This window comes from Chelon labrosus (assembly GCF_963514085.1).
Source record: "Chelon labrosus genome assembly, chromosome: 6".
NCBI lineage: Eukaryota > Metazoa > Chordata > Actinopteri > Mugiliformes > Mugilidae > Chelon > Chelon labrosus.
Window position 1 is genome coordinate 28,234,435 of NC_140342.1, and position 21,550 is coordinate 28,255,984.

General features: G+C 43.3%; 1 protein-coding gene across 1 annotated transcript in view; it reads left to right on the forward strand.

Moving 5' to 3' along the window:
- Positions 1-21,550, forward strand: part of efr3a (EFR3 homolog A) — an 85,997-nt gene that overhangs the window by 36,921 nt on the left and 27,526 nt on the right. Inside the window, exons 6-8 of the mRNA XM_084546561.1 lie at positions 5,166-5,287; positions 10,114-10,263; positions 19,295-19,435. Coding sequence (XP_084402687.1) covers positions 5,166-5,287; positions 10,114-10,263; positions 19,295-19,435 — 413 coding nt within the window. The remainder of the gene's footprint in view (positions 1-5,165; positions 5,288-10,113; positions 10,264-19,294; positions 19,436-21,550) is intronic.

Below are 21,550 nucleotides of genomic sequence, written 5' to 3' on the forward strand. Positions count from 1 at the left end.
GTTTTAGACGCCTTTGCATTATTTATGTGTGGTATTTAGAGTCTGACAGAGAAGGAGAGCAGCTGCAGAGACAGGTAGTGGAGCTGGTCCTGGTACCGGCCGCCTTCAGGTCAAAATGAAGCAGAGACGCTGCTTTGAATGTTTACTTTCAGTCTGAGGTCGTGGGCGAGCTAAAAGAAGCTAACGTTCAGTTTAATGAGTTTGTTTGGTTGAAAGACGCTCTGAGTGGAGACGAAGCACAGAGGAACATCACAGATGATCATTAATAGTCATTAGTCCTTAAACTTTACATCCTACATCATCAACACATGGTATTAATAATGTCAGTCTCACAAGAACTGAGAGGTGAGATTACAGAAAGAAGTCATCAATCAAATAGACAATATGTCTTCAGGAGGAGGTAAAGAAGGAGAAAGGAGGAGGAGAAAGGACAAGAAGAAGGAAGTAAAGGAGGAGGAGGAGGAGAAGGAGGAGGAGGACGTAAAGAAGACGAGAAGAATAAGGAGGAGGTAAAGAAGGAGAAAGGAGGAGGAGGAGGTAAAGAAGGAAGAACAATGAGAAGAAGGAGAAAGGACAAGAAGAAGAAGGAGGAAGTAAAAAAGAAAGTATGAGGGGAAGAAGGATGAGAAAAAGAAGGAAGTAAATAAGAAGGAGGAGTTGAAAAAGAAGGAGGAGGTGAAGAAGAAGAAAGTCTGAGGAGAAGAAGAAAGGATGAGAAAAAGAAGGAAGTAAAAAACGAGAACGTATGAGGAGGAGAAGAAGAAAGGACGAAGTAGAAGGAGGAGGTAAAGAAGGAGAAAGGACAAGAAGAAAAGAGAGGAGGGGCGAATACGAAAGTACAAGATGGTTAGAGTAGAAGAGGAGAATAAAGAGAAGAAGAATGAGATGAAAAACAAGCAGGAGGGGGAGAAGAAGGAAGAAGAGGAGAATAGAATAATATAAAGAAAACCCAGAGTAGAGGGGAGAAGAAGGAGATGAAAACGAAGGAGGAGCAGATGAAGAAGAAAGATAAGAGAAGGAGGTGAATGTCCACATGTGATCTGATGTGAGGAGGTTTTATTAATGAATAAATACTAATAATCAGAGAGAGGTTCAGTGTAAACGCTGCTTCCACATTTATCCCTCTGGTTATCTCAGGAACCTGGCAGCGTCTCTTCCTCTGCTGTTTCTAGTCATTTATAGGATCTGAGTTTAAAACCAAACCAGTCGTCTGCTTCTATTTCCTCCTCTACATCTTCATCTGAGTGAACTCCACCAGCGATCCGTCTCCTCTTCATTAAATTCCATCTGTCGCTCTTCTTCACTTGTGATTTCACACGTCGCTTTTAGTTCACAGATGGACGGAGACGGTCCACAGTCAAATCTTTGTTTGCCTTCTCCACTTTAGTGTCCAATTATTATTTCAGGATCACACACAAAATAAAAAGAGTTTGATTGATTTATTTTGCCTTCAGGCTTTTAGTTATTTTTATTTCCACATTTGTTACGACAGTCAGACGCTGCATTAAAGCTGTGATTTATTAACAACCACTAAAACTAACTTCATCCACCTCCTGAGACCAGCAGGAGCCTGGACAGAAATACTACCACTCTACATTTACATCATATGGTATTATACATAATTATTATTAGGGATTTAAACACGGACGCTGAATACAACTAGTAGAAGAAGAAGAAGAAGAGTGAGCAAGAGGAAGAAGAAGAAGAAGAGTGGGCAGGAGGAAGAAGAAGAGTGAGCAAGAGGAAAGAGGAGAAGAAGAAGAACCGTTGGAGGTTGGAGGAGATAATAAGGAGGAATAAGAAAAAAGGAGGAATGAGAAAATGAAGAAGAATGGAGATGGAGGATGAAGAGAAGAAGGGTGAATAAGAAAGAAGGAGAAAAGAATGGGGTGCAGGCTGAGGAGGAGAAGAAGGAAGAATAAAGAGAACATGAAGGTTGAAATAAAGAAGGAGGGAGAAGATGAAGAAAGACAAGGAGGAAGAGGATGAGAGGAACAAAAAGGAGGATGTTGAGGAGGAGAAAAAGAACAAGAAGGATGATAGACTAAACAAGGAGCAGGAGAAGAAGAAGAATGAAGAGAACACAGAGGAAGAGGATGAGAAGAAGGTTCCTCTCTTGAACAGAACATATCACCAGTACAACACATTCATCAACATTCATGGTACATCCAGTAGATCTAATCTGAATCTGAACAATAATTGGATCTATTTTAGATTAAAAACTGGACAAAGCGGTTTACGTTGAATAAATAAGAACTTGTCCTGGAGGCAGGGAGGTCAGAGCTGGAGAACAGACGAGAGCTGAGAGGACATGACGGTCTTCATCAGCTTCACCAGAGTCAGGACTCAGGAGGCAGCAGCAACACTTTCTGACTCCAGACCTGCAGACGAGAGGAAGCTGCTGAAGTATCCCGTATGAAACAGGAAGAACAGATGCCGACGGGTATAAACTGCTCCAGGCTGCAGCGTCCAGACGTCTGAGTCGGTCAGTTGGCCTCTTCCATCTCATCCTGTCAGTCTGACTCCCTGATAGGTTCCTCGGTTCCTCGGTTCCTTCCTCAGCCCCAGAAATGCTCGTGATAGGAAATAAAATGCCAAAGCACGATCCTGATAATTAGATCCAGTTTCCTGCGTTTCATCAGGTTCCATGTGGACACACGAGGACATGAGCTTCGTTCCTGTGTTTGACATGTTGTTCACCAATTACTACTTCAAACACGCACCTGTCAAAGAGGAGAGATGTTTAAAATAAATAAATAATAAAAACGTACCTCAGGTTTGACGACATGCTTGTCACAAGAGTCTAAATGATCATATTTCTGCAGGTTAAAAACAAAAGGATTCAGTGTTTTAATATAAACTATGTAAGAGTTATACCTCAGCGTCAGATCTACGTTAAAGCCTGACATGCACCACAACGTCCACATCTCTCAGCTGAAAGTTCTCCCTCCGCCTTCGTCCTAAACTTAACCCAATTTAAACGCTCACTTCCAGTCGCCAAGAGAAACTCAACACACGGCACAGATTTACAAAACTGTGTGCTTCTCCACTGGTCAAGACTACGACTTCCGATTGATTTGAAAGATCCGATATCGATTCATCCATCCCTCGTTGCAAATCTTTCGCTTAATGTTTTGAGAGAAAGACGAGATCCAGAGCACGATAGAATCTCCTGAAACTCTGAGAGGGCGATGGATCTTAAAAAGTATCACGACAGAGAAGAGCTGGACAAAAGGGAAGACGCATGAAAGATGAGAAACTAGATGGAAAATATCAACACAAACCTCTGGAATCAACAACAAGATTAGTTTTGTGAGAAGCTCTTTCATAACAAAGAAGAAAGTGAGATATCTCTAAATGAACTGATGTTGAAATGATTCAGTAGTGATACCCAGCGCTGCCTGAGGAAGTGGTTTTAGCCTCTTGTTATGTAATCATGCAGCGAACGGTAAAATCAGACGGCGCTCCTTAAAACCACCTGAGGGAGGCCAAACAGATCGCGCTGGTGTTTATATCATTTTCTCTTTGTTGAGGATCCTGACATCTTTGCCACGAGGCGTCGTTGAGGCGTGACGCCTGTCTCCTCTTTATTTAGTTTTATTTACACGTTGGAACATCTGATCAGAATTAGACCGTCTTCACTTGAAGCACTTTTCCTCCTCTCTGTTCAGTTAAAGCAAAAAGGAAACTCCACAAATACACTCACATTGTCTTTGATGCTTTTTGTTTCAAGCTGAAAAGGGTCAGACAAGTCACCTCAAGTCAGAGCTGCAGAGGAAGACATGTCAGGACATCTGTCCATGAGCTGAATGTGAAGAGAAACTGGGTCATGCAGCAAAGACAACGAGAACCAAGAACACAAGTGGTTCTACAAAAGAACGGTTAAAGAAGAACAAGATGAATGTTTAGGAACGGCCAAGTCAAAGTCTTGACCTTAATCCAATAGAAATGTTGTGGAAGGACCTGAAGCAAGCAGTTGATGTGAGGAAACCCTGTAAAACAAAAAGACATAATGGACACCAACATGGAGCAGCAGAAGGACGCTTACAGAAACAATGTGAAAGTCTTTTACTACTGCCTTACCAAAAGCACTGCTTTTAAGACAGAATCAATCCTAATGCATTGACTTCTTCCACCTCATAACAGGATAATTACTGGCTGCCTCCTGATTCTCCTGCTCTCCTGCATTATACCGTACAGTAACTGAGGGTAAGCCACTATCATGTGCACCAGCTGCCAGTAAACCCCCCTCCATCTAAGCCATTGCCCTCAGGAGAGGTTAGGTACAAAATGGGAGGAAATTGGCAGGTAGAACTTTTAGGCTTTTTTTATTTTTTTGTCGGTGCAGAGGCAATTTGTTGCAGTGGACAATGATAGGGTTGTGAGAAACGCCACTCGAGCTACAGCTGACTGAGCGGAGAGATGGAGGCCTCTCTGGAGGACACTCGACGCTGGATCGCAGGGAGGAAATTATAGGCTGGGCTGAAAAGGAGGCGGCTCTCTCGCAGTTATCATCATTATCACGGCCGCTTCCAGATCATCGCCACGCAAGAATATGACGCTGCCTTTGAGTGACTGGAAATGTTGTTGTTGAGGTGAAAAGTCAAACCGTTCAAAGCTTCAGAGCTGCTCTGACGTCTGATGTAAGGCTGCTGAATGTGATTGAACAACACATGGACTAGTATTCATCTCAAAAACCAAACAAGGCAATCAAATTGTTTGGGGCGGGGCTTAATGTGGTGATGGACAGGAGAGTAACGGTTGTCATACATTGAATTAGCTGAATTAGTTTACGACTAAATGTCTCTGATTGGTTGGAGGACTAAACAGTTGTGTACAGAGGTGTTATAATGAAATCCAGATGTTACCAGACTCATTCAGGCTTTATCTCACCATCTATTAGACATGTACTGACCGAGTTTCTTTGCCCCCCTATTTTAATATTGAGTATTGGCCGATCCAATCTTAAATGTCCTAAAGTTGGTCTCCTGTAGAGTCCTAAAGTCTTTCCTTGTCTTCCTTCTATTGTCCTAGAGTCAGCTGGATTCAGTCCAATAAATCTAGTTAGCAGTTAGAAGGTTTTTCTTGGAGTCGGGCAGACGAGATGTTCATCTCCCTAAGACAACCTACTAAACGTTTCCTTGTTCTTCTTTTGCTCTCTGTAGTTTGTGAAGTTTGCCAACATCGAGGAGGACACGCCGTCCTATCATCGCCGCTACGACTTCTTTGTCTCCCAGTTCAGCGCCATGTGCCACTCGACTCACGACGATCCTGAGACCAGGACCAGGTACAGTTAGAAGACACAGATACTCCCATGTCTGTTAAATGTCCAGTGTGGAACCGCCCGTCCAGTTGTCCTTGTTTCAGCTTCTACAAACAAACGGAAGCAAATAGAAACACATTTGGTGAAATTAAACAGAACTAAACTCTCATTAGAATCATTAATAAAGCAATAATATGTGAAGATTTTTCTTTACTTCCACTGATTTTTAATTATCTTAAATTTAATCCAAATATGGCTCCAAAAGTGAGACGGCCCTCAAAATGACAAATAGTTTAATTTCACTGTTTAGCTCCCTGGAGCAGCCGTTAGTTCACTTCCATATGAAAACTGATGAGACTGAGAATTAGTCTGAAAAACATCCAGAAAAACATCCAGAAAAACATCCAGATAAAAGAAAAAAAAATAGATTTTTGGATTATTATGAAAATATTTTACATGTTTCTTCCACTCCCCCAAATATTATGAGCTAACAGCATCCACCAGTGAGCGGGGGGGGGGGGGGGGGGGGGCAGCATCAAAACTCCCATGAGGACAGCTTTCATCCCGCCTGAATCCAGTGAATACAGAACTGAATATATCTCGTCCTCATTCATATTTCATGTCGTCTCCCTTCTGGCTCTCTAACACCTTCGCAGGAGAACCTAACTCCAGATAGAAATATGATGTTGATGGTGAAATGACGTGCTGGAACAGCTGGCCCATAAATCATTTGGAAACTGGACTTACCTGTCCTCGTTGTCCACATCTGAGCATCCACTTGTCTTTTACCTCCACCTGGTGCTCTGTTATCTGAGTGTATTCTGTAGTAAAGCAGAGTGGAAGCCACCTCCTGCTTTTATAAGTTGAGCTTCATTTTTTTCTGTTACTCTGCGCAAACAGTTGGTGATTTAGTAGGTGGTGATTTTGTTGGACGCAGACTGTAGCCGGCATCAATCTGGGACCGAGGGGAGATAATCATTTCTAGAGACGAGGGGAGAATATTTATAAAAAGTAAGCCCGAGGGATTTAAAGCCGAGGAGAATAACAATAGGAAAACCACACTGGTGTCTTTTAGAGCGATGCTAAGTCTGAAATATTGGGTGTTTTGCTCTGAACAGATTTTAGCTGTTATTGCTTTTTACCCAGTCGACAAAATTGGCCACGAATGGTGTTTGTGGGAAGACGTATTGGTCTTTAAGAGGAAACCTCGGAATGTGTGAAGATACATTAAAATTCCTGGACGTCCCCTCCTCCTTCTCTTTTATTCTTTATTTATTTAGTCTTCCTTCCTCCCTTCCTCCCTCCCTTCCTATCTTCCTATCTTCCTTCCTTCCTTCCCTCCTTCCTTCCTTCCTTCTTTCCTTCCTTCCTCCCTCCCTCCCTCCCTCCCTCCCTTCCTTCCTTCCTCCCTTCCTCCCTTCCTCCCTCCCTTCCTTCTTTCCTTCCTTCCTTCCTTCCTTCTTTCCTTCCTTCCTTCCTCCCTTCCTCCCTTCCTCCCTACCTTTCTCCCTGCCTTCCTTCCTTCCTTCCTTTCTCCTTTCCTTCCTTCCTTCCTTCCTTCCTCCCTCCCTTCCTTACTCCCTTCCTTCCTTCCTTCCTTCCTTCCTCCCTTTCTCCCTTCCGTCCTTCCTTTCTCCTTTCCTTCCTCCCTCCCTTCCTTCCTTCATCCCTTCCTTCCTTTCTCCCTTTCTCCCTCCCTTCCTTCCTTCTACCCTCCCTTCCTTCCTTCCTCCCTTCCTTCCCTCCTTCCTTCCCTCCTTCCTTCCTTCCTTCCTTCCTTCCTTCCTCCCTCCCTCCCTCCCTTCCTCCCTTCCTCCCTTCCTCCCTCCCTTTCTCCCTGCCTTCCTTCCTTCCTTCCTTTCTCCTTTCCTTCCTTCCTCCCTCCCTTCCTTCCTCCCTTCCTTCCTTCCTTCCTTCCTTCCTCCCTTTCTCCCTTCCTTCCTCCCTTCCTTCCTTTCTCCCTTCCTCCCTCCCTTCCTTCCTTCCTTTCTCCCTTCCTCTCTCCCTTCCTTCCTTCTTCCCTCCCTTCCTTCCTTCCTCCCTTCCTTCCTTCCTTTCTCCCTTCTTCCCTTCCTTCCTTCCTCCCTTCCTTCCTTCTTCCCTTCCTTTCTCTTTTCCTTCTTTCCTCCCTTATTTTATTCTTTATTTATTTTTCATGATGAATGAATATACCACCTGAGCTTCTGACAAATTTGTAGCATGCACTTATAAAATGAGAAATAAACAAACACAATACTGAACCGAGACGAAGGCCGTTTAGTACGGGATCCCTCAGGGTTCATTACTGGGTCCCTCATTGTTCTCTGTATTATATTTACTACATCTGTTTGCTTTAATGCTGCTTATATTCTTCTGCTTTTGTCTTCCTCTCCTTATTATTATTAGTAAGGGTTTGTACACTTATTTATCTGTGTTTGTGTCTGTTGATCTTAGTCGTAGCCAGGAATGGAAAAAAAAAAAAAACGACAGAGGGGAATGAGTCACATTTTAAAAAGCTGGATCAAATAGCTCAGATAAATATAGCAGCAAAGTAATGGTGTTGGTGTTTAAAGGCCAGACATGAGGGAAACTCTCCGGTTTATACTTTTATTGTCCTGAAGACAGACTCTCTCTGGCTGCCAGCCTTATTGTTGGCAGGATAAAAATAGCTTCCCGAGCCTGTGACAGCGCAGATCACTTTACAAGACGCCTTGTGCCACTGAGACGCCCACGCTTTGACTCTAATACATATCAGCAGTGCATCAAAACAATACCTGGAGGCCTCTCGGGCTCATTTGTGGTGTTAATAACTCCTCTCCTCCAGAGTTACTGACGTTATTTGTGAAAATCTCACTGTAGCAGCTGAGTCCTCTCTGAGTGTTGAGGTGTCCGGGCGTATTTCTGCATAAAAAAATTACTTTTATTTCCATGTGTATGTATGAGGGAGTGTGTGCGTCCTGGTGTTTGGTTGGAGACAGGTTGGGATGCCTCCTTCATCCCTTCCCACCGCCGCCATGATGTAAACAGTCTGACTTCTCTCTCAGCTCCTTCTTTTCCTCCTGTATTTCATTATTCTGTTCAGCGGTTCCTCGCTTGTATCTGGGGAGGAATTCCCAAATAGAATTTCTCTGTTGGTGATTGGATCAGGTCTGCGGCGGGGTCACCTCCCCTGTTTGTCGTATTATTTCTCCTGGAGTTGTTTGTGTAGAAAAGAGAAACAGTAAATGATGAAGTCAACCTGGCTTGCCTCAGATTGGTCCAGACTCCTGAGACCGAGGCTGTTCTCTCTGGCAGATTGGAAAGAGTGTGTTGGAATCTGTGTGGTCTCAAACACACAACCAGCTGTGTTGTTTGGTTTTTCCTGAGTCGACCCATCAGCAACGAGTCATAAAACAGATAATCTGGCTCTGGGAAAAACCCTAATCTTTGTTGCTGAGTTATTCTCAGGTTTTAATGTCAAGCCACGTTGGCTCAAGGGACGGTGATGTGGTGTACTTTGTTAATTTGTTGGTCTTACAGTTGGTCCACAGGGAAATATCTAGAAAACTTTTTATGAGGTTGTATTGCAAAATAATTTAAACATGTGTCTGGAGAGCCATGGACCTTTATCCCAGTCTCTTAATGTGTGTATTAAGATTTTAAAATGCATAATAACTGGATGGATACCCGTGGAATTACAATTAGTCTAATGATTCATTACATTGATTGTGTTCTGTAACAATTAGCGTTAGCGTTTCATGTTGTTTTTAGTGTTTTCTCCACATGTTGACATGTTAGCATTCATGTCATGTTATGCTAACACATACGTAGCACACAATTGTCATTCAACATATAGCGTTAAATTTTTATTTTATTTTATTGAAGCATGCTAATGGAACCATGCTTACGGCCATAAAATGTTAAAACACTAATATGCTAAACATACAGTTTAATAGCATGTTAGCATGCTAACATATGCGTTAGCATGCTAACATTAGAATATAGATGTTATAATGCTAACTTCAGATTTGGTAACAGTGACTGTGGGTCCAACGTTAGCATTTCACTATATTTGCGCTACATAATAACGTGTTAGCATGTCATACTTTAAATCATGTTAAAGTTATGCTAGCATGAATGTAGCATAATGTCCTTTAATGTATAGTCTCTTATGGCAACATGCTAATGGAAATATAGTTTTCGGCCATATACAGTATATTAGCATGCTAATATGCTAACATATGTTGTAGTATGCTAACATTAACATGCTGTACAGTAGAATATAGATGTTACTACGCTAATATGTAAAACATTTGTAAAAGTTAGCCTTTTACTATATTTACACAATAACACGTTAACATGTCACATTGTATTGTTCTTCACCATATAGCCTCTTATAGCAGCATGCAGTGCTACATGTTGTAGCATGCTTGTTGTCTAAATGTTCTAGACAACAACATGTTAACATGTCCCATTTTAAACCTGGCTAATGTTATGCTAACTTAAATGTAGGTTAGTATCTTTTTTTATCGTAATCATATGTCACAACACTAATTAACATTTCATTTTTAGTTTATGGCAGCATGCTAACTGAAACATGCTACTATACTAAACATTATCATGTTAAAATGCTAACATATGTTGTAGTATGCTAACATTACCAAATGAACTTGACGGGTTAGCATTTATTGGTAGCTTATGGTTCCATGCTAAAGGACCCATGCTCCAACATTCAGTGTAGCTAGGCTAGCTTAGTGTAGCTAGGCTAGCTTAGTGTAGCTCGGCTAGCTTTAGCTGTTTTAAACACGGTGCAGGTGCAGCTTGTGTCCGTTGTGTGTTTCAGTGTTGTGCGTTTGTGAGTCTGTCTAAACTCTACTCTGTGTTTGCGTCAGGATTCGTGTGGCTGGGATCAAAGGTCTCCAGGGAGTCGTGAGGAAGACGGTGAACGACGAGCTGCAGGCCATCATCTGGGAGCCTCAGCACATGGACAAGCTAATCCCGTCCATGCTGTTCAACATGCAGGACAGCGAAGACCTGGACAGGTGGGACTCAGAAAACACACCGACACTAACCCATAAACGTTCGGTTCAGGACAGAGGACGTCTTCCTGTGATTTGTTCTGCGTCTCATTCTCCAGCCTCTCTGTCTTTGTCTCTCTGTCTCTCTGTCTCTCTCTGTCTCTGTCTCTCTCTGATTTTTCTGAGGTGAGCTATTCGAGTCTATTCTCGTTTGGAGGTGACCTTATTAATGAGCCACACAGAAAAATCACGGTCAATCAATTATACATGCGTCGTTGGTGCTTTTTCTCTGGGCAGGCAATCAGGAAAGTAAACTACGCTTATTCTTTTTCTTCTTTCAGCAACATCAAACTTCTCTGAGCCTTTGCCTGATGAGTGTTATTGTTAGGAGACCAGCACACGGTGGCTGTGACTTTCACACTGTGCTTACAGGATCTAAAAAGGATGTTTCAGGGTTAGTTTGTTGTTTCTGAGAAGCGATGTGTTGGATTTACAGATCTGCTTTTGAGCAGTCGCTGTAACTCTTGAAGTTTATAAGGTGTGAATTAGTTTTTAATTTAATTAACGTAAGGGATTCTATCTTTTATTTCCTGTATAATGCTGCATTTGACTGATCTGAACCATTTTCCTTCCTTCCTACCTACCTTCCATCCTTCCTTCCTTCCTTCCTTCCTTCCTTCCTCTCTTCCTTCCTTCCTTCCTTCCTTCCTTCCTTCCTTCCTTCCTTTCTCTTTTCCTTCCTTCCTTCCTTCCTTCCTTCCTTTCTTTCTCTTTTACTTCCTTCCTTCCTCTCTTCCTTCCTTCCTCTCTTCCTTCCTTCCTTCCTTCCTTCCTTCCTTCCTTTCTCTTTTCCTTCCATCCTTCCTTCTTTCCTTCCTTCCTTCCTTCCTTCCTTCATTTCCTTCCTTCCTCCCTTCCTTCCTTTCTCTTTTCCTTCCTTCCTTTTTCTTTTCCTTCCTTCCTCCCTTCTTTCCTTCCTTCCTTTCTCCTTTCCTTCCTCCCTCCCTCCCTCCCTTCCTCTCTTCCTTCCTCCCTCCCTTCCTTCCTCCGTTCCTTCCTTCCTTCCTTCCTTCCTTCCTTCCTCCGTTCCTTCCTTCCTTCCTTCCTTCCTTCCTCCCTCCCTCCCTCCCTTCCTCCCTTCCTCCCTTCCTCCCTTCCTTTCTCCCTTCCTTCCTTTCTCTTTTCCTTCCTTCTTTCCTTCCTCCCTCCCTCCCTCCCTCCCTCCCTTCCTCCTTTCCTCCCTTCCTTCCTTCTTCCCGTCCTCCCTTCCTCCCTTCCTCCCTTCCGTCCTCCCTTCCTCCCTTCCTCCCTCCCTTCCTCCCTTCCTTCCTTCCTCCCTCCCTTCCTTCCTTCCTTCCTCCCTCCCTTCTTCCCTTCCTTCCTTCCTTCCTTGTCGATGTCCTCTTTGCTCTTCTGTCCTTTAGTTCCTCCAGACTGTACGTCGTTTGTTTTCTTTTTATTTCTCTTATCATATCTGAGCAGGTTTCTGGGGACGCTAGAAGATTTATTGCCCGGTGCAGTCTGCCGCTGAGGCTTTGTTTCTCCTCCTCCGGTTTAGAAGAGAAGTTCAAGGTTAAACTGAGTCAGCTGTGTCAAATCAAGTGTCTGTTGTCTTCTTATAGACAACCATGTAAACTCTCAGCTGTTCCCAAACAAGAGGTTTTATGCAACTGAGAGCATTTTGCCTTTCTATCTATAAAAGCTCTTTAGACAATCAGTAATCAGTGTAAAATAATGTAAAGCATCTGTGGTATGAATCACATATGAACCATTTAATTATGAGCCTTGTGAAACTGTCTCTAACATGAGTAATGACTGTCCTCCATATTATTATTAATCTTCTCTGATTCTGTTTCATTTCAGAAACCAGTTTAACTTTATCTTTGTGGTTCAGCTTCGTCAGTGTGTTTCTGTCTGAGCTTCTGTCTGAAGCTTTTTCACCAACCGTTTGGTGTGTTTGTGTTTTTCTTCTTCTTCTGTTGTGTTTGACCTTTTCCTTCTTTAACATTCGCTCGTCGCGGTGCGAGAAGAGTCAGGGCTCTAAAGTAAATCCTGCCGTCGGATCAGCTGTAAACCGCTCTGGATCAGAGGGTCGGCCCAAGGAGTAAGAACCTTCACCTGTTCTTGAGCCCAGGAATTACCGCCCTCGCCTGCTCCCCTCACGTCTCAGACATCATTATATTTACTCAGTCCACAAATCCAGGCCTGTAGTCCTGGTTACGTGTCGAGGGGCGTCCTGCAACGGTCCGTCCCCCTCCTGAGGCTCGGAGCTCTGCTGCTGGTATCTGATGCAGGACGGGAAGCTTACATCTGCTCTACTCCTCTACTTTTTGGGTTTATTCTTAACCTCTTACTCTCAGATCCCACATCTGCTTCATTCGTTTTTCCTTTCCACTTCTTCTTTTGAACTTTTCTCTGATTCAGAACAGATCTGAAAATATGTTAACGTTCCTGGACGGCAAGACTCAACGTTGACCAGTTACAAGGAGGAAATAAGAATAATTAAAAGTTTAATGCTTCCATCACGGAATTAATTGAGATTGAGAATAATACATAAGCCCACAAATGATGCCTACATATCATTGTGACACATCCAAGGATTCAGTTTAATGATGAACTATGACTAAACTATTTTATTATTTTCATCTTGATTAATGTATAAATGTTTTGGAATCGGGCGTTGATTTAGTTTTAAAACCATTTTATGTCAAATTTTAAACAGTTTTCTTGGTATTATTTGACATAAAGACATTTAAGTCTTCTTCTGAGCATTTTGAGGCTGCCGCCATCTTTTCGCGAGTGGTTGCCACGGTTACGGGCACTATGGTCTATGGCTCGGTGTCCATGTCCAAGTGCAGCGGAACAAGTAAATCCAGTTAATGTTATCGTCTCTTAGCACGACCAGTCCGCCAACCGTTGGCATGGCGCCATTAGCATTAGCATTAGCAACATGTCTGTAAAGGTTTATCCTGTTTCCTGTCGGGTAAACATGGAGAACATTTGGTGGTGACATTTATTTGACATAAAAGACCTCATACTGAAAAGAACGGTGACATCCACATCAGCTGATAAATGCTACGTTAGCTTAGCATGTCAGAAATGGGCTGTCCGTTAGCAGTAAGTCTCAGTCGTTCTGTTGCTGCTTCTCTTCTGGTTCTAGTGTTAATGTGTAGATGAATTTGTCCATAAATCTGTTTCTGATAAAGTTGTTGAGTGGGAGGAGCTTCTTCTTCTTCACGTCTTATTTATATTTTGAAACATCAGATTGTAAATTAGTCGTCTCTGATGAACATAAGGGCCGTTTGAATTTGAAGGTGAGTAAACGGGGTCTGTAAAAGTAAAGATTTTGACGAGAGAGGAGAACATTTCTATTCAGTTTTATTTAACAGGTGGAAATCAGAAGCTTTATTCAGTGTCAGATATAAACTCAGTGAAGCAGATGAAGTAATCACAAACGTGACAAAGGTCCCTCATCTCAGTCTGGTATTTATATAGAGCTGTTCTATTGGCACTCAAAGCACAGTAACGGTGTTATATTTACCCACTCGTCCATGGACCAGCCCACCAACTCAGGTTTCTTCCTCAAGGTCACTTCCTCCCCTTCTTCTTCTCCTCTAACATACTTTTAATATTCTCTCTCTCTACCGTCTTTTATCCTCCGTCCTCTCTCTCACCGTGGCTCCTGCTCTCCTCGTCTCACTTGTGTCGTTTCCATGTGAACAAAAAAAGCTATTTTCAGACCCTGATTCCTTTCTTTCTTTTATTTATTTATTTATTTATTTTTTGTCGTTTCTTCTTCTGTTTCCTTTCGTTCTTCTACATAAAACCCCACAAGTAGAGACGACTCCTTTACAGCTCAGTTAGAGACTCAGGCTGAGGTCTGAACCTGGTCGGTGTCTGGGGAACATCCATCCGTCCATCCGTTCATTCATCCATCCGTCCATCCATCCATTCATCCATCCATCCATCCATCCATTCATCCATTCATCCATCCATCCATCCGTTCATCCATCCATCCGTTCATCCGTCCATCCGTTCATCCGTTCATCCATCTATCTGTCAGAGTATAGTTAGAGTATATAGTGTCTCTTGAGACTGTGGTGCATCCGAGAATTTTATAACGTAGATTCAGTTCTCCACCATCCTGCTGGGGATGGCTGCTGCCATCAAGGAGTGTCATTGCTATGGGGTGGGGGTGCCTGGTCTGGTCTAGGTGGGTGCTACATGTCTAAGTAACATCCACACCAATGAATGCCAGGTCCAGAAGTTTCCCAGCAGAACATTGAACTGTCACAAGATGCTTTAAATGTTATTCATGTCTCCTGTCCGGTCATAATGTTGTGGCTGATTGGTGTATGTGTCAAAGCAGCTAAGAAGAAAGAAGCCTTCAGGAGCCATAATCTTAAATTGGGTCCAGATATGTAGATCTCTGAGGATCAGCTGCTCGTTTTTCCTGATTGCTCCCAGTAAAACGTTCACCTTGTCTCTCTCTCTTTGAATCCAACGCTTTCATTTCCCTCTCCTCCTGCTCCTAACCGTCCAATCACCACATCCTGTCCTCTGTGATTTAGATGGAAATGCAGCCCTTCCATAAACCATGTATAATTACGCTGCATATATTCCCCCATCACCTCGGGGGAACATCTCTGCGTTAATGGGCGACATTCCAGACGTTTCTAATGAGCAGATCCTTTAGTCAGATGTATGCTGTTTGAAGGTGGAGAGCCAGGATGTGTGAGGTTAAACAGGAAGGACACCTCGTTAAATATTAAAAAGATCAGTCCATCCTTCCATGGGTCTAGACCAGTTGTTCAGAGCTGCAGAGTGCTTGACGTAGCAGCGGCTCCTCTTGGTTAATTCTGACGACGCTGAACTAAAACGTCCATCAGCCGAGGTCGAGGTTATCGTTTTAAAGCGTGACTCAGCTTCAGACTTCTTGGCAGTAAGAACTGTGTTTATTATATTTGTGTTTTGGGCGGTGTTGTTCCCTGACACGGTCCCGGTCCCTCTGCCCCGTGGTGCCGCGGTGAAGGCTTTTCTAATCGAGCCTCGACGGACTTGGCGGGAAGCCGCGGGTCAAGGGCGCCGGATTGGTTTAATTGCTTCTCGGCTGAGGCGGACATGGCCGGTGTGCAGAAACAAGACGAGTGTGTGTGTGTGTGTGTGTGTGTGTGTGTGTGTGTGTGTGTGTGTGTGTGTGTGTAGGAGGAGGGGGATAAAAAGTCCACTTGCTGCACTATTACGTTGACAAACTCCACGTCTGGAACAAGTCTGGCCTCCAGCTTTCCTTAATTCCCTTCATCTCTGCCGTCTCACCTTCCTTTCTCCTGACTGCCAGATTAAATCCACACACACACAGAAAACAATAAATCATACATGAAACATGAACATAACATCCTGACCACATTATCTCTATGAACTCTATAACGTCAAAGAACAACAAGTCTACTGAGATGAACACATACAGCCTGACAATATTTACAACACATTACAATATAGCCAACGTTTACAACTGTCTTAAAACCAACAATACTAGCTCTACTTGAAGCTAATTTGAAATAACTGAAGTAACTTTTGGACAAACAGACATTAGCGTCTTAATCTGGTGAATCCAGTACTACAGCGCCCTCTACTGAACTTAAAATACCTTAACAGAGAAAATACCAGAAACGTGTCAGAATGGCTCCTAAATATTGACAAAGACAATGAGTTAGCTTTGTTTCCAGCCTAAACCAATGTACACAGATCAGCCACAACATTATGACCACTGACAGGAGAATTAAATAACATTTAAACCATCTTGTGACAGTTCAATGTTCTGCTGGGAAACTTCTGGACCTGGCATTCATTGGTGTGGATGTTACTTAGACATGTAGCACCCACCTAGACCAGACCAGGCACCCCCACCCCATAGCAATGACACTCCTTGATGGCAGCAGCCATCCCCAGCAGGATGCAGCCTGACACAGACACACACACAAAAACACTTTAGGAACAACTAAAAATAAAACATGAAGAACAGCACAAGGTGTTGACCTGGCCTCCAGATTCACTAGATCCCAAACTGATCAAGTATCTGTGGGATGATCCACAGAGGCCCCTCCCCTCAAAGGTCCATGTCCATTCTCCAATGAGTCTTAATATTCCACATTTAAACTCTCCACTTATCTTGGTGGGATTCATTTCTTCTTTTGGTTGTAGTTGTAAAACTGCTGAAGAGGAAAAGTTGTTTTCCATACAGCAGGACGTCAGATGGAGATTTTCTGTCCTCCCGGTGCATCGTTTCCTCCTCCTTTCATTCATTATATGTTACAGCATATGGAAGCAACAGGACCCTTGTTAGAATTGAAATAGTATTTCTCTGTGGAGTTCTTAAATCCCCAGGAACAGTTCAACACTTTCCTCAGACGCTCAATCATCAGAAAAAACCTCACACGCAGCTTTCTCTAAGTTTGCTCTGAACAGTTCATTAAACAATAACAACCCACCTTCTATTACGGTGGAGATTTTCATTTCTGTCTCTCATTTTCCTGCTTCTAACAAGCAATGAGCATTTAATTTCCCCTGAACCGCCTGTGTGGGCTGACAGTAATTGCATTGTTTCCCTCCTGAGACCCGGCTGCCTACAGTCCATCTGTGACCGGGCTTATTGCTGGGGAAGTGATTTACTATTACATTATTTTATCAATATAACACATGACGGGAGGCCGCCTTGGTCTCCTGCCAGGATTCTTTTGATTCTTGGCAGCTCTGCAGGGGATGACAAATTTGTGCAGAAGTTGTTGTTTTTTGTTTTTTTTTCTCTCTTCTTGGCCATATAGAGGAGACGGATCAACAGGGCGACAGGAAAATATATAAAGAAAGTTTATATGGTACAAAATCATACTTGGGTATCACCACACCCCATAGAGACTTCATTGTAGAGATGTCCTGTTCGGTACCGGGGCTGATCCAGTAATTTCTAAAATGATCAGATTGCATTTAGCATCGCCTGATCTTTAGTAGTTATTTATTTTTAGGTCGGCCATAAAGCAAAACCACGTCCCTGTAGCATCAAAACTACTTCTTCTGTTTAAATGGAGGTTGGCTAGCGTCAGAAGAAGAAGGACAAGAAGAAGAAGGAGGAGGAGGACAAGAAGAAGAAGAAGAAGGAGGACAAGAAGAAGATGAAGGACAAGAAGAAGAAGGAGGAGGACAAGAACAAGAAGAAGGAGGAGGAAGACAAGAAGAAGGAGGAGGAGAAGGAGGAGGAGGAAGAGGAGGACAAAAAGGAGGAGGAGGAGGAGGACAGGAAGATGAAGAAGAAGAAGGAGAAGGACAGGAAGATGAAGAAGAAGAAGGGGAGGACAACAAAAAGAAGAAGGACAAGACGTTTTTGTCTAGGAGGGCAAGAAGAAGATGAAGAAGGACAAGAAGAAGATGAAGAAGATGAAGAAGGACAAGAAGAAGATGAAGAAGGACAAGAAGAAGATGGAGAAGAAGGACAAGAAGAAGACGAAGAATGCAATGTGGATGTTTGGTGAAGTGGTAACAGGTGATTATTATTCAATACTACCAGAAGAAGAAGAAGAAGAAAGAAGAGAAGAACTGAATTCAGTCGACTCATACAAGGAAGACAAGAAAAGAGAGCGATCTACAGAGGACCAACTGTAGGACATTTAGCATCAGACCAGATTGTCGGGACATCTCTACGTCTTTAAGTGAAACTGACAAAGGACACCTTTAGTTGGAGATGAGCTTTCCTCTGTTGTATCTGGGAGGTTTTCTCTAGTCACACCTTGTCAGAGCTCAAAGCAGTTGCTGTGGTTCCATAAATCCTCCGACCAGAGACTTGTGTCCTTTAGGTGATAAATCTCAAATATTCTGTTGTTATTGTCGGATCAATCACTGCATCTAGAATCATTTTGAGAAGGTGGGAAACTGACAAAAGCCTGAATCTGAAGGATTGGTTTGATGATGATAGAGACGGTGTCTTATGAGATTAACGGTCAACATGGAGGATGGGATCAGCTCCTGGGACCACGGCGTCGCTCCTCTCAGCAGGAGGTCACATCATTATGATGATGATGATGATGATCCTTGCAGCAGTGGCCACTCCTCAGATTTCACACCTCACCAGTCAAGCTTCAAATAAGCTGAACTCTAACCTCGCTGTCAGCTGACATTTCACAGCTCTCCACTACGGGAGATAGATGGCGTGATCGTGAGAAGTAATTATTTCTGAGGCGTTGGCAGTTGACTGTTGTGAGTTATAGAACAGGACGCTTCAACTCTGGAGCAATAATCCTCATTTAAATGGTCCTGACCTCAGACTAAACAATATTTAATTTAACACTAAATAATAAACACAACTTCCACCATCAGCTTTTATGCCTCCATCTTCTTCTTCTTCTACATCTCACGCATGTCTTTTCATTGCCACCATAGCTAGCTGTCACTTCTCCAGAACCATAGTCTCAAATTTTTCTCACCTTATTGCTTATTTTGTTGGGATGCAGCTCCGGCCTTAAGACCAATATCTGCAGGAGACGCTGATCCACAGCTGGAAAGAAACCTCTGTCCCTCCAGAAAGCATCTTTATTTATTCTGAGGAGGACGCCTCCTTCTGAAGTTCATTTGCAAGTGAAATGGGTTTTATTAGGAGCCACGTGTTGGAACAAGTGGGGTTTTTATTAAGAGCGATGAAAGGCCTCTAAAGCTTGTTATTAACACTGAAGTGGACTGCTTTGCCGGTGCTTCTTCAAGTGTCTCAAACACACCTGTTGTTTGTTTGAGGAAGTTTTATCGAAAAACCTGGAATTTGACCGAGATTTAATATTCAACCCTTTTAATGAGAGCTTAGACTGACTGGTGAAGTCCATGGAGAAACCTTTGACACGACAAACTCAAACTAAAACCGTCTTCTCACATCTCCTGTGTCTGGAATAAAAAGTTGCACCACAAACACAACACCAATGACCAGCTGGTTCATACATTCTGCACCTGAGAGGGAATTACTCATCATACTCTTCATGTTTTTTTAATGTTTGTCTTTCTTTGCGTCTCTGTCTTGCAGGTCGGGCCACCCCAGCACTCCGTCGGTGGTCGGTCAGGACGGTGAGGAGAACCCGGCAGCTCTGGCCGAGAGCTGCTTCAGAGAGCTGCTGGGCCGAGCGGCCTACGGCAACATGAACAACGCCGTCCGACCCGTGTTGGTGTGAGTACCCTATCAAATACAGCTCTGAGTTAAAGGTCTGTTTAGGACAAAGAAATACTTCCTGGTCTGTACTTCATTTTTCTCCTTGACGCTGTCTCCAGGAAACTTTTCTCTTCTTTTAAACGTTCAGTGCAGCCGCCACTAAAACAGAAGAAGTAGTTTTGACGCTACAGGGAGGTGGTTTTGGTTTGTGGCGGACCAATCTGATCATTTTATTAATCTCATTGTAACTGGTTGATCATTTCTAACTTTAAGTGATCTTTAGTGTTGTTCAGTCCTGAAGAAACTAGATGTTCTTTAAATATAATATGTACTATAGACTATATGGATAGGAAGGATAAATGATGGAGTTATCTGTCATGCATCTTTCAGTTCAAGAGGAAACGTTCAGAAACTGTTGGGATGATTTTCTGAATCGATTTGAATCATCAGATCTTTTTATTTAAAGCCAGGCCCTGTCGTCACAGTCAGTTCGTTGGACAGTCACTCTGTCTGTATGATGCTGTAGATTGGAAAAGTAATCTGTGTGTTTGCTCCAGATGACCTCAGCCTCTGAAGAGCGTATTGGATTTTATTTTTATCACAGCAATGAACTAGAATACCTGACGCCTCCGTCTCGCCTTGCAGAAACACGTCAGCGTTCAGATTCATAAGTCGCTTTATTACATGTTGGGGTCATGGCACGGAAGCCAGGACAGTAAATAAACCTGTCAGCCAATCACACGCATGCATTTACTGTACACACACACACACACACACACACACACACACACACACACACACACACACACCTCTGGACTGATGCTCACTGCCATCATCTCCTCATGCCGTCTCGAAGCAGACTCCCAGCTCGCTGAGGAAATTAAATGAGCTCCGTTATCGCTCAGGTGGCCGCCGTGCCAGCGCCGGTGACCGCCCGACCCTCCTGGGATCTTAAAAATCCTCGCCGCTTCCTCCGTTAGCAGCGCCGGCTCGCCGCTCGGCACAGTTCCCATAAATTTGACAATTACAGAGCCAACGGCCGAGCCCCGCTGAGATCGCCTCTCTGCTCCGTTTCATCCTTCTTCAGGAGGACGGGCCTCGTGCAGATGTTTTCTCTTGTTATTCCTCACGACTGTGTGGCTCCAGGGACCGTGATGTATTCTGGTCCAAAACGCTTGAGCCACATTTAAATCACAGCTTATCACAGCGGGATGCTATTAGCATGCTAAACAATAGCACCCTCTGGGATTGAGGCCACATTATAGAGAAGCCTCTGACTCAGCCGCTCTCATTCTCAGTTTAAAGCTTCTAAACGATGAGGAACGAGGTTATTTATCCTGAAAAATCTGATGAAGATGTGCACGTCTGCTTTTAAAGATAATTTACTGTAGATTAAAACTGGTTTAAAATGTGCACATAAAGTTATTTTGTCATCGTCCGTCTCTTAGTAGCTGACAGTTGCTAGTTGCTAGTGGACGTCCTAAGCTCTGGTTGCCAGGGTAACCAGTCTGGATATTCAACAAGAAAGCAGAACAAGCAGGAGCATAAGAACATGACTAGTGTCTGGACAGATCTAGAAAACACCGTCAACAAAACATCACCGCTCTAGGCCGGTATCATCATGGTGGATCTGGTGGTAGGAACCAAAATGGTGGACGCCTCTGTCAATCAGTCGCACCATTGGTCGTCTCATCAGACTTGGTACCCGCCGTAGATAAATAATTCAAGATAAAAACTGGATTTAAAATCAAAAAGAACATTTAACAGAAGAAGTTCTGACATTTTAATTTTTTTTGCACAGAATGTTCCTTAAGCTACATCCACATATAAAGTTATTCTCTAGTCATCCATCGCTTTGTAGCTGCGAGTTGGTCTCTTGTGGACGTTCCAGTCTCTGGTTGCCAAGGTAACCCTATTATATATTTATCTGTGAAACAAGACGGACATAAAAATATAGCTAGTGTACGGACAGAGCCAGCTCTTCCTTTACTTCAGTGAAGCCGCCGTCATCATGGTGGATCTGGTGGTAGGAACCAAAATGGTGGACGGCGTTTCCTTCAGGTAAATGATAGGTGAACTCAGCCGTATCAGTCGTTCTCATTGGTCAACGCCTCAAAGTTTTCACGTCTCCAA